We start from the raw sequence: 13,520 nt of genomic DNA on the forward strand, positions 1-13,520 counted from the left end.
GCTTGTTTCCTGTCGGAACAACCCGCTCCGTACCTCGTAAGTATTACCTACGCGCGGACAGCTCTGATTACCGTCCGCGGAAGGTCTGAAAGCCCCGCTTGCTGCGGTGCGACGTGAGCGCAACGCGAGTAAATTAGCGTATCGTTTCGAACGTAATTCCCCTGACATGCAAATCAGCTGGGGATCAAGATTGAACGGCCAGAGAGGTAGACAAAGACCGGCGGCGTGTCTGAGATCCTACGTGAACGGATGCATCGATTGGTATGCATCAGGCAGTAGATCGATCTGACATCTCCTCAATGACTAGGCGCCAGATCGACCCTGCAAGATTTTCTATGGCCGGGCGTCGTCGGTGTTGCTCACCGCGGGGATACATGAATTATTCCAGGGTCGAGATAATGCCACGCTCACCGATTAATCGAATCCACGCGAAGCGGCCTTCGACAGGCGATGCGAAACTTATAATTACGCAATCGTATCGCGATGTGCCTAAGTGTCGAGTTGTCTCATTTGTTGAACGCGAGAAAAGACCTCAAGTCGATTCTTCCTCATTTGCACGTTAGTTATTATTGATCGCGATCGTTCGCGCAGTAATCGTTAAATAAATAAAGGTATTAATAATTATCACTCGCATCCGAACACGAGCGCATTTTATTAATTTAATCAAACGCATTAAATTAATTCTAATTAATTCAACCGTGCGGCTTGATAAGTAAAGCTTAACGCGCGCTTTAATTTGTATAAGTACGCGTCAAGACGTATACATGTGAGAACGGTTATACGAGCACGTGATCTCGAATGATATATTTTATCTGTAAAGTCACACCGCTATCTGCCGTTGTATTTAACGCAACTTCTCTGCGCCTTGCATTTTCGTTATCTACACAGGCAGGCTTATCGTCAGATTTCCTACGCGCGCAGCAATTTGTTTTCTTGCACCGGTAAATCCTCGATATATCGCAGTCATCGCTAAATGCTCGACGCAATTTATAACCGAGTTTTAATGCGCATTTTCAAATTTATTCTTCGTTCTCGCGGGTAGATCATATTCGATATTCGCCATACGTATAAACGCGGACTTGCGTACGATGCGTAAGTGAATACGAAGAGTGCAATGCCGACCGCAAGCGGCAACAGCAGCCGAGCAAATGGAGAAACCGAGCGTTTCCTATTTCCAGCGAGATCAAACATTTCGTGGATCGGGACGCAGCAAAAGAGGAAAGAGAATATTATTCGGAGAACGATGTATACGCCTTCTCGTTCTTTGAGGATTAGCGCCAAGGCGGTCTAAAAAGGGGATCACCGCAATGGATCTTTTTCATCCCGCGGGCACATTAAAGCGAATCCCTTCTTTTTGTCTCCGCGATTGCTAAACGACACCCGCTGTCGAGGAGGCTCGCTCGTGTTCTATATACCGTCGTGAAACTCGGAGCACTGAATTTTGAGCAATTTTTCTTAAGAAGATATATACTCGCGGCGAAAATATCTCCCACCTCGTGCTTCGAGTAATCGTTTCGCGTTTTACACGACTGACTTTCGCGCTTCTTTGAGAAAAAAAAAAAAAAAGAAGCAACCCGGGGCACTCGTGACTAAAGGAATTCGGAGCCGAAACAGGAGACGAGACCCGTTGTTCGCCCAAGTCGTTAACCGAATTTTCAAAGGTTCACGTTCAGGGAAGGAGGAAAATACAGAACGCACGCACTCTCTCATTAGCGACAGTTCGTCAGTCATCTCTCTCTCGGCAGCCGAGAGGCCTCTTTTCCAAAGCGACCTCTCCTTGCTTCATTTTCTAAGGACTATTCTCGCCTCCCTCATTATGCTCCGCTCGCTACAGGCAAAACGAGCACGGTGATACGTGGAAGAGAATAGCTCGCGCGGGGAACGACGAACTCTAACGCGCTAAAATGTCGCTGCGCGTAATGCACTCGTGTATTATTAGCCTTCTTCTCTCCGAATATTTTTATAAACGAGAAATTATTAAAGTTTAACCGTCTCGCGGTCTCGTTCGCGCGAAAAAATTCCTCACCGGTGTTCGACGTGATTAATTTCAATACACGAAAACTTGCATCGCACGGTGTCGTATTTAATTATTTAAAACAATTCGATGCTTAGCCAAGATGTTTCGAGAGACGTGTCTAGCAAGTGGAACAAGGATTACGCGAAATGATCAGCATGTGGAAATGGTTTGCTGCGACAAAATCCCTTGCAATTACGCCTTCCTGGAACCAAATTCTTCTAAATTCGAACTGCTCGAAGGGCAGACGGTGGGCAAGGTCCTCCACGGTCGCATCGTCTAGCAGTCGAGTCGCGCGACATTAAACGTCGCTTCTCTTTTTCGAGTAGCAAGGGAGTTCCTCGCTCGAGAAAAAAGTATGTTCTTTGTAAAGAGCTGTGGCACTTTTAAATAACACGCCCAGAAAAAAAAAAAAAAAAGTAATATGCTTACGCGGCCGCTTAAATATCCTATTAGACATTGATTCAGAGATGAACGCTTCGATTTTTGAAGGCAACGAGATATCCTCGAAGATCGAGCTAATCCGAATTTATTTTTTTCCTTTACCTACTTAAACCGTCACATTTTCGGATATCGAGTTATCATACGGATTTTATCTCGAAGTCGAGAATTTTCTGAATATCCGAAAAATATAAAACTTGATGATTTTCATAAAAAAAAAAAAACAATTAATAATATTCATGGTCGGGACGTTTAGAGTTATGCGAAATTCGATGATACGTTACTTAACACAGCATACATTACATAATAAGCTTTTTTACCTCACGAGCTAATGTTATTTTTAAAGTCCGCTTAAAATGTCGTGCGCACGAACATGTTCGGGTTGTACGCGACCACGCACGCACGAATACCCGAGGAACAACCGGCGGGTACGTTCTAAATCTGCGTACCGTGTAAATCATCGCGTTCACGCACGTGCGTGCGTGCGAGCGCGCTCACGTGCCACGACCGGCTGCGCTTAAGCGCACGAAAGAGAGAAAGAGAGAGATCCTCAACCTGGACTTCTAATCGTTCTCCACGGTTTTTCCTCGTCGCGTACCCGCGGCGATGCTGCCTCTTCACGGTAATATCGGGACGCACATCTGCATGGTTAGAGCCGCTAAAAAGCCAGCGCTCATTACGCGCTATTATTGTCATTATCGCAGCTGTTATTGTCGTCGCCGCTTACGCCCATTAATCACCAGGCAGTCATTAATCAAACGGTCAATTAAGAGGAGCAGTTACGAGGAGCAAAAAATGCTAAATATTAAAAAAAATTTAATTAAAAAAAAAAAAAATCTTAAAAAGGAAAGAGAATCGAGTGGCGTCGAGGAAAAAAAAATTCGTTAAAACCGTGGCTCTTAGGTATTTTGCAATTGTAACTAACTAACGCAACGCGATGTACATTCTCGCTTCGCGGACCTTGTGACGGACGATCCCCTGGTTCGGTCCCGAGCGTGTAACACGTTTCCCCCGTGAATGCGACGCGATGCGAACCGAAGCGGAGCGAAGGGATTAACTGCGAGGTAAAGAGATACGCACGGCGAGATACGGCTATCTTCCGACAGGCGGGAGCGAAGGAACTCGCGAGGAGGATAAGAGACGGGAACGCGGTTCACCCGCGGCGCGTGGCCGCGGGCACGCACGTGCGTGAGCGCGATGATTTACGCGGACGCGAATTTAGACCGGTAGTGCCGACCCCTCGCACGACCAGCGTTGGAAGAAACGCGGATTAGCCGCGCGTCTCGCACGCTCGGTTACAACGCGCTATACTTACGTACAAAATGCGCCCTCGGCTTGAAATACGCGCGGAGAGCTACGGACACCTAAGCTGAAGAGAATCGCGCGCGTTAAAATTATACTCCGATACATTATAAGACATCAGCAGGGAAACGGGATTGCCTTTTATAAATCCAGTCGGCATGAAATCTAATAAGTTAATTCAACGCAATTTTTTTTTTGCGAGCGATGCCGCGAGCTTTACATCTTTATCTCGGTTCTCAGGGTCAGCTCCGCCGAGTGCTCTTTATTATAGGAAAAGACCTAGCGCGATGATTTGAACGAATGTAAAGACCGCAATGAATATTTTACAAAAAGGTTTACATCCAATGTGTAAAGTGGCGACGTCAGTTCTCTCCCGTGAATCCATTCCTCTTGGAAGTCTCACAAATTCTTGCTTCACGGCACCGATCCTTTCCTCCGCTTTTGCACTCGAAGGATGAAAACAACGAGGCGGAGAGAGAAAATAGTCGAGATAGAACGGAGTGGAATTCAAGAGGAGCGAGGACGCATCTTCGTCGCTCGCAGAAAAGAAATATGACCGATAAGACGCGGCGGAGTGCTCTTTGGCATAAACTGCCGTTAAATTCAAAATCGCGTCTTTTGGAAAGGTCTCGCTCGTGCGACAGCGCAGTGGACCGGTCGTAAAAACCGGCGAGGCGGCCCGCAGAAGCTAATAACAAACGATATCTCTGTTATCGTCGGCGGGAAGGAACGAGAGTAAAAGAAAAAATAAAAAAAAAAAAATCCTGGCGGGAGGAGCTTAAAAACTCGGCGCGCGATTTCTTCTTCTGACAAATTCAACGCCAGATCCTTGCGATTACCGTGAGGCGACACGGTAGCCCGGAAAGAAGCCCGAAGGGCTATGTAATTACGCGCCGGGGCAGAATTTTCATGTTACGACAACATTTTTACGGTACGACAAACCGTCCATGCTTACCGAAGGGAACCCTTTATTACGGCCATTAGCTTTAATGCCACGAACGCGATGCGCTCAGCTCCCGCAGGGAATGCTTCGACGATACCATGCCGGATCTTTGCGGCCGTTAAGCAAAAGCTCTGCATCCTATAGCACGGTGACGAATTTTCTCGATCAGAAAGATAATGAAATTAACTTTTATTAACGTAACATGTCTCGTTTAAAAAGGTTCGCTACCACAAAGATCTGCTTGCCATTAGAAAGATCCTGATTCTTCTCGCGCTGCAGTTTAGATAAACAGGTAGATACGGTTTGTCTCTTACGATTTTGAGCGAGTCATCGTTCAGTTAAAAAAAAAAAAATAATTCAACGTATTTAAGAATTTTTAATTAAATTCCAAATAAATCTTTCTTTCAAAGATGTGACGTTTAAATGTACCTAAACTTTTCTTGTTACTTAAATCAGAAAGTCTTGATGCAAATTGTATGTGAATGTCCATCGTACGATTTCTCGTATTCGCATTCAGAAAAAGCTACGCGAATCTATAGATGCGCTAACAAGCGAAATCTACGTGACAGCGACAGCTAGCAAAAGGAAAACTATCGGGTCCCTTTATATTAAACCCCGCGAATGCGGACAACAGACGTCGCGCTAATAATGCCAGTGCCCCGTGTGTATTTTACGTCTCGTCGCTTGCGGCTCGCTGTGATACGTAAATAGAACCGCCGGTGGAGACGTCCAACTGTCTGGTGCATTCGCAAAAATAGGATTGTGTCGCCCAGTTCGCGCATCGCCGACGTTACGCGACGAAATCGGGATTACGAGACGAGAACGACTTTGCGCGGCACCCTTCATCAGCGGGGAAAAAAAAAAAAACAGGAGTTTTATTTTCAATTAACGTCCGTCAATTCTTGAATGTAAATACCTTGCCGCGTCGTGAATGAATTTCGCTTGCCGCTATTGTTTCAACTTCCGCCGCACGTCAGTGACATCAATTCTAGAGAACGCTTCCATAAAATGCTTCATCCATAATGAATTACAGCTGCAATTGCTACAATTGCCGTAATGAGACCGCGCGGAGGGATTAATTACAGGCTGTGGCGGCGCGCGAGAGAGAAAATGTCCGTAATATTTATACACATAAAGCAGATAAGACAATTAAAAGTAAACACGCTCGATGTGCATCAAATTCACATTGCTCTGATTACCGAAGCGAACGTTCCGAGCCCGTGGGCTTACGTAAGCACGGTCAGCGTTCGTGCAACGTGGAACGGTGCCGCGTTTCGACGCGACGACGACGTACCCAGCGTCGCCCTTTTACTACCGAGATCGCTTTTTTGCCGTCTGTGTTTGCTTTCGACGCGTAAACGGCGCGAGGGTGGCATTTGTCCCAGACGTTCGCCAGACCCCGGGCAAGTAGCTCGGTACGTATCCCAACGGTCCCAACTGCACTCGACGACGTCGATCGGAACGCGTTGCACCCAAGGCTGCGGGTGCGCCCTTCACTTACCCGCGCCCAGCGGCGCGCACAAAGGAAACGATAAATTTCGTTAACGCGGGCGCTTAACAGATCGGGAGATACATCACACTTTTTACGGCTCAAATTGTCGAGATCGAACTACCCATCTCGTTCATTTAACGGCGGATATCATATTCGAATTGATTTACGCCCGTGAATTCGGTTATCCCAAAGATTTCTGTATATCTTTTATAGCCCGAGCCCTTAGGGAGCGGATCGCTTAGCGGGCGGTCTCGCTTCTTCCTGCGCGTACGCCCAGGACCTACGCATATACGTCGGTCCTCCGATCGTTGCCGACGCGTTAATTTAAACACGTGTTGGATTGTGGAACGGAAGATCGCGCGATTGACAGCGGAATCGCGCTGTAAGCAGGAGGATCACGTAGGGCGAGCACCGCCGTTAATACTTAAAGGGTACGGCGCTCGTTGCGGGTCACGCGGATGCGCGCTTCCTGTTAACGTCGCCGCTCGCTGTTCCGTGTACTAACGAGTGTTGTCGTGTAATCAGGAACTGCCACCGCACGCGCCGTGTTACAATGTTACGCCGATACGATAAATCGACGTTTAATCTTTCAGCTTTTCCGTTTTTTTTAATGCCGCGTTCAACCGCGCGTAATTTTTTAATTAAAAATATTAATTTGTAAAAGATTTTATTTTTACACTTTCTTGAATTTTATAAATATTTCGTAAAATAACTTTCTCTCCTTTCGTATAATAATATTTCTTAAAACAATACCGTTGATGGAAGGTTTTTTTTTTTTTTTTTTTTTTTTAGTTTCCCTGGAAGACATTCCGTCGCGTCAACCGCGCATACTGTTTTGAAGCAGCGATGTGATGAAATGTTTCAAAGTATTCTCCTTTACGTTCCTTCGTCGCGGTTTCTTCTTCGTCGAGCGCGACGAAGTTCGTCGGTTATTCCTGTGGCCGCAGCCGTGATGAAGGCAGAACGCGCGCGTCCTCGGTGAGCCGCGAAAAAGGTGACAGGTGCCGAGTGCTTTCTATAAATTGCGATCGCGTAGGAAAGAGAGGACGAGAAAGCGGAGAAGGTCAAGAGAGGGAAAGAAGAAAGGAGAATGATTCGCGAAATGACCCTTTCGACTGCTATCTTTAGCTGGCTTATGGACCCTAACCGCATCTTCTTTGAAACACGTGCGACGCCGCGTTCTGCGTGCGTACATATATCGACGTCTACCGTTCGTGCTCGATAAACTTTAAAGAAAATGCCTGCGAGAGTCTTCGAATAATTCGATGTATAATATGCGCGCAGAGAAGAGCATAAAAAAAAATATCGTCGTTTTTCGTGAGATATATGAGAAGAATTCGTGCAACGAGATGGCGATCCGCTTGACTGCGAAAACGAATTAGAGTACCGTCTCGGGAGGTGAAGGTTTCTGGATTATTTTGTAGCTCAATGAATTTTCGTTGGCACCGCCGGCTAGGTTAGAATCACGCGAGTGTATCGATTATGAATGAGTCTCCAGATTCATTCATTTTGAACATGACCCAGCGTCCCAGAGCCTTGGTCCATCCTCAGTAGTTCGCTTAGAAGCCTGGTCACTTTCGTTCCGCGACACTCGCTTACTCGCAAAGCCGCTGTTGCGACTTCAAAATACGCGCGACAAGGAGAACGTTAATATTGAGTCTAGAGTTCTCAACAACTTAATCTCGTGTTCTTTTTAATTAAATTCTTATTCGCGGACGCAAATAATAAACGAGAATAAAGCGTCGTAACGATGGTTACGAGAATAAAAGTTCACCTAGAAATGTCTCGAGGGTCTTGATCGCGGCTTAAGTATATTATTTGCTTTCGTTGGTTCCTGGCGGGAGAGGTGCGTGCGAAGATTAACATCGTGTGCTGCGGATACCCAACCGTGCGTAGAGTCCACCATTGGTGAAACCCCCGGCGCCCTTCGCTACCGCGGCCCGTTCGCGACTCCGACCGTCGTACCTATTTCCAGACGCATTTAATTAATCTTGAACCAAAAACGTCGAGTGAGAAAATGGCGGTCGGTTAGACTCGGGCATCGGCCACCTGGCAGAAATAGCATCTATGGAAACGGCCCCGTTGACTTGACACTTCCTTCGAGCACAAGCACGAGAAACGGAGCGGTCGGATGACGATTGAAAAGAGAAGATTAAACGAAAGCAATGAAGACTAAATAAAACAGAGTACTTGGCGTGCACCTGCTGACCGCTGTCTCGTCACCGATATTTTCGACCTCTTCAAGACGAGCTTTAGATTACGATTAATATTGTTTTATAATTTTTATATAGCAGGATTCCCTCCCAAAATATATCGAACGAGAGATATAATTTTTCGGAAATCGTATTTTGTACAATTCTTCATAACGAGATCATAATGCATGCAAGAAAATATTACTAACTTACCAATTAGATGCGCAGCGGCGAAGTTACAGCAACAAAACCAACGACACTGAAACATACAAAAGGAAAATTTAAATTGTAGACATAAGTAATGAAAATAAGTAATTGGCGACAGGTCGATCCCGGTAATTGCAAGGCCGGTCGGCTATATCGTCGATTTTTCTCCGCAAGAAGTATGCAGTCTTGCGCTCGAAATCGACCAGCTTTTTAATTCGCCAGGTCAACGGATATCCATAAGTCGCGTGTTTCCGAAAAGTGGCCGACTACGACGCTAATAATAACCCTCCGAGTCCCCGTAACCGAGCCTCGCGCCCACATACAGGCTGAACTTATATTTCGCGGTGCCGGAAACCGATTCCGAAATATCCTGCGCGAGATCGCGGAAGCATTAAAAGAATAATCCGCCGGTCCACTCTGCGACCGGAGACAGGACGGTGGCGTCGGAACCTCCGCCCACGAGAAACGTGTCCGATGCCAGAAACACAGGATCGATTTCGTGGCGCACGAAAGTGGTTGTTGACGACTCTGAGCTTCCCGTGACTACGCCCGCGATCGGATAAACGCGCTTCCGGCGAATATTTCGTTAACGGCGTCGAGGAAAACTTTCAGCAGATGCGAAGGAAGGCTTTTACTATCGTATTAATCTCGAAGTGATCCTTCTATGCCCTGAGATTTCATAAATGTTAAATTGATTTTAATTCAATGCAATCTCGATGTAATTGATGTTCGCTATCTGCGATACGGCTGGTACCAATTAAAACGACCGTGAGGCAAGTTAATACCGTCATGATACCACAACCTCACGGCTACCACGTCAAAAGAGATTGGATGAATTCGCAATTTCTAGTTTAACGCCATACTATTGGCCGATACGCAATTAGTAGCCTAATTTCCTGCCGAGGCGTATAACGCACCCAAGGTAGCAAACCGGCTGCCGCCGCCGCGGCGTACGAGAGATTTTATCAAAACAAATCACGTCGATTTGCTACATCGCTACATGCAAGAGTTTAATTACCTGAGTCTCCTATTAGAGAGTAAGATCAAACTGTGCACCGCTGAACTATCGCACGAACATCGGGAGTACGGAAAAAAGAAAAAAAATAATTAACTTGAAAAATGAAGACGCGGCGTGTCCGAGTGCGCTTAATCCTGCGGGTGAGTGACGTGCATTGAAATAAGTCGCCTTGATGCGTTTGCAAGAAGCACGAAACGATAAAAAGAGTCGATAACGAAAGCAAGTGCCTTGCTTTCTCGCGGTTATGTTGCTTTCAATGAAGCTGGACACCATGAAATTTCGTATCTTTTTAAGCATCACCACTTATCAATGCTGCGCATCTTTCGCGTATTTAATTGCGACAATTTGTAAATTTGTAAAATTTCAACAAAAACATTTTGTTAGCTGCGGAACAAATCGAAACAAAATTGAATTTAATTTGAATTATCTTCACCTCGTAAAAGTTCTCTGTAAAATATTATTACATATATTTATTTGTACTAATATTATATTGCTTTCAAAGAAAAAAAAGATGTGTGGAATGCATCAAAAATTTTTAACCACACCGGTTGTATTTAAAGAAAATATTAAAAGTATGTACAACCGACAGTCCGCAGTCTGTTTAAATGGGACGGGAAATTTTTGATGCATTGCACATTAGAAATTAACATTACATTATTTATCCTATCGTAAAAAATTGGTGAGTAACGCATGAATTAGCTTTTTATCACACGCTTTTTTAGATAGGGTTAGCAAATGTATAACAGAGTTAACGAGCTGATTAATCGATTGTTTAGAAAGATCGATCGCGCATGATTTGATGACGTGAGTAACGTGACAGATATAAATGAACACATCTGCCGCGGCGGGTTCCTGATAAATCCGAGAGAAAAATTTTTTATTCGTTCCGGAAGCGCGTGTACCAAAATGCACGCAAAGCACCTTTGATGTCACACGTCGAGAATGCAGAGTTTAAAAATATCAGCGGAAGTACAAATGACATAGGTTAGCGTTAAATTTTTAATCAGACAGACGTATAATATATCGCTAGGTTAATATACTTAATTTTAAATAACTCAAATTGTAATAAGTTCGGAAAGAAAATTATTGTCGTTAAAAAAATACATATATAATTAAAAACTTATTAAGAATTTGTAACATTTAGCATGTGTTACACATTTATTAGTGGCGAATGAACGTGATAACTCCGTTGCGCAAGTAAGCTCAGAAAATTCCGTTAGAGAAGAAATTCAAGCAGAATCGAAAGCAAGCCAAATATTGGACAATGCGAAATCAGATCCAAATAGAGAGAAAAATGATGAAAAATGTGATAATACAAAATTACAAGAAAATGATGGTATATTTTAAATAAATTCTATTTCAGAGAAAATTAAAGTTATAACTCATATTGAGGGTCGATAATATTTAGAATATTTAGATAGATAGTTAAAATAATTTCAGATGCATGCGCTACCTCTGGCGATATTTGTAGAATATGTCATATGGACGGACATGCTCTAATAGTGGAAAACCATTCGTCATGTAACTCTCAAAATCAAGATGATCAGACGTCAACATCATCGAGTGTCATTCACGTTGGTCCTTTGATCTCAGCTTGCAAGTAAGCGCTCAATGCGTTAAAAAAAAGAAAAAAAACCCTCCCCCCGAAGATAACATTCGTATTCTTATCTCTTATCTCAAATCACAATTTTCATTATTTTCCATTTAAGTAAAAAAAAAACAAAAAAAAAAAAAATAAAATATTATTTTCTTTTTAATTAACATTAAATAAAATGTGTCAAATTAAATTTAAATTTTGGCCGGAAATTAGCTGCGGGAAACAAATCACGATTAAAACAAGGATATCATGAGATTTCTGCCAGGAATATCCGAATGACGCGCGAGTTGGCATGTAAATCGGTAGATTATCGCGTAAGATACTGAAACTGCGCGATAAGAGACTGGCTTAGTTAAGAGAGGTAGCTGTCTTTCCTTATATAGCGTTTATGACACGACAGATGCCGGGGTACGGTGGCCCTGGTGCATGCCGAGTGCCTTGAAAGATGGCTAACCGAGTCCGGGCGCGTGAGATGCGAGCTCTGCGGTTACAAATATGCGATCAGGAGGGTACGACGTTACAGCCTCTTTCGCAGTGTGGTAATATGGTTCCGCACTGTAATAGCCACTCGACAGGTGAGGAAAAAAGAGAAAGAGAGAGAGAAAGAGTGAGATCGCTTATCCTTCTCTCCTTTTCCACTCTACTCGAAAACACCAAGTAAAAAAATAATATATCAAAGTTCTCGACAGTCATTTTCATTACCAGAAAAAGAAATAACCAAGAATCTTTTATTTCACGGTTGTCGTTAATATTAGTTAGGAAATATTGATCTACGCGAAATATTATCGCATTAACTACACGGTATCGTGTTGTATTGAAATCATGTTGCACATTGGTACGTCTAATGGGTTGGGTTTAGGATACCATCTCAACGTTAATCTCCATGTAATTAGACTTTTAATTACTGTTAATTATCTCGACTAATACGCTCGCCTTCGCGAGAAGATGCTGCTCGATATCGGGTATTTGGCGATGACCACGCCCGTGGCTGCTTTTTCCTGCTACGTATGCGCTTTGGCCTTGAAAATGTTGCTGCGAAACGGCTTTTACGAGATACCCTGGATGATAGTCGCTATGCTACCAACCTGCTTATTGACGCTGATAGCTTATTGGCGATGGATAATTACGTTAGGGAGGTAAGCCGTTAAACTTAAATCAGCTCGTGCTCGTGCGCGGATAAAGACAGCCGTTAATGGAAATCGAGTTAATTAAGATATTACAGAAACACACATACACGCACACGGATGTGATTATGCAGTTGTAAAGAAATTTGGAAAAAAAAAAAAAACAATAGCAGCCGTGTCTCAAAATTAATCGCAAGAGAGAAATAATTGAGGAACGACACGTCCGTGTCGTCGCGGAGATCAGCGAGAAGTGTAATTATATAAACCAATATGCCATTTTCACATTAAAGATTGCACGGGCATCGATGGAGGCGTTATTGGAGAAACAACTATGTGGTCCGTTTAATTCCCGACGGCGAAGCTGAAAGCAGCGTCGATCTGCCAAGATCGATCAGTCAATTCGACGCGCAAGATGATTTCGAACAATGGAGAATCGAGGAGATCGAAGAGCTCGCGTGACTTTTAATTGCGTCGATCGCAAGCCAGGAATAACCTTTCAATTGCGACAACCGTTTCCTATTTTTACATCCATCCCTGTCTCATTGCCGAAGCCTTTATACAGCTGCGCAATATTTAATTGCATTTTATTAATTGGACATTTTAATTGAAGCTCATTGCCGCGTAACAAAGACGACCCGCCGCATCAGAGTTGAATGAGAGTGCGCGCGATCCGATTTGATGTACTTCCGGAAATGCACGTGTCCGGATTTTATAGTATCATTTTAATACTTTGTATTTTCCTTTTTTTTTTCTATCGATTGTTGTGCTTGATTAAAAGAATTGAAAGATTATTAATGCTTAATGTTTTCATTGAATTTCTCAGTGAGATTTTCATTCTTAATAATAACGCAACCATATCGCGAACTCGTTTTTACGGTAAACGATGCACGAGATACGTTTACATAGTCAGCGTAAATTCGGAGCAAATGTAAAGCAAAAGGAACAGGAAAGAATGAATCAAGTGAATAAACCTGCTCCCGGGTGGATCGCCGTGTGAAACCCCCATTGGATCTTCTCTCGTGTTACCGAGAGTAATTGACCGGCGTGCAGGGATATTATTTATGTATATCTTGTACAGTAAAAAAAAAAAAAAATTGAGTTCATTAATAAACATGTCCCTGCCTTACTTGTCGTGTAATAAAACTTTCGAAACAGATCTCTGAATCATTGCAAATAACTTATCTGTTAAC

The 13,520-nt window shown here is 43.7% G+C and overlaps 2 protein-coding genes across 6 annotated transcripts in view; one reads left to right on the top strand and one right to left on the bottom strand.

The window, feature by feature from the left end:
• Ets96b (Ets96B) overlaps positions 1–13,520 on the bottom strand; it is a 72,700-nt gene that overhangs the window by 20,783 nt on the left and 38,397 nt on the right. For all 5 annotated transcript variants that reach the window (XM_070660032.1, XM_070660041.1, XM_070660047.1 and 2 more), the window contains one exon: positions 8,598–8,643. The gene's annotated coding sequence lies outside the window, so the exon portion shown is untranslated. The remainder of the gene's footprint in view (positions 1–8,597; positions 8,644–13,520) is intronic.
• LOC139103127 (E3 ubiquitin-protein ligase MARCHF3-like) lies at positions 10,874–13,053 on the top strand. Its single transcript, XM_070657569.1, has 5 exons — positions 10,874–10,945; positions 11,031–11,209; positions 11,607–11,781; positions 12,152–12,342; positions 12,621–13,053. The coding sequence occupies exons 1-5, from the start codon at positions 10,874–10,876 to the stop codon at positions 12,787–12,789; spliced, it is 786 nt and encodes a 261-aa protein (XP_070513670.1). The 3' UTR covers positions 12,790–13,053.

This window comes from Cardiocondyla obscurior, linkage group LG01, assembly GCF_019399895.1.
Source record: "Cardiocondyla obscurior isolate alpha-2009 linkage group LG01, Cobs3.1, whole genome shotgun sequence".
In the NCBI taxonomy this organism is placed as follows: domain Eukaryota; kingdom Metazoa; phylum Arthropoda; class Insecta; order Hymenoptera; family Formicidae; genus Cardiocondyla; species Cardiocondyla obscurior.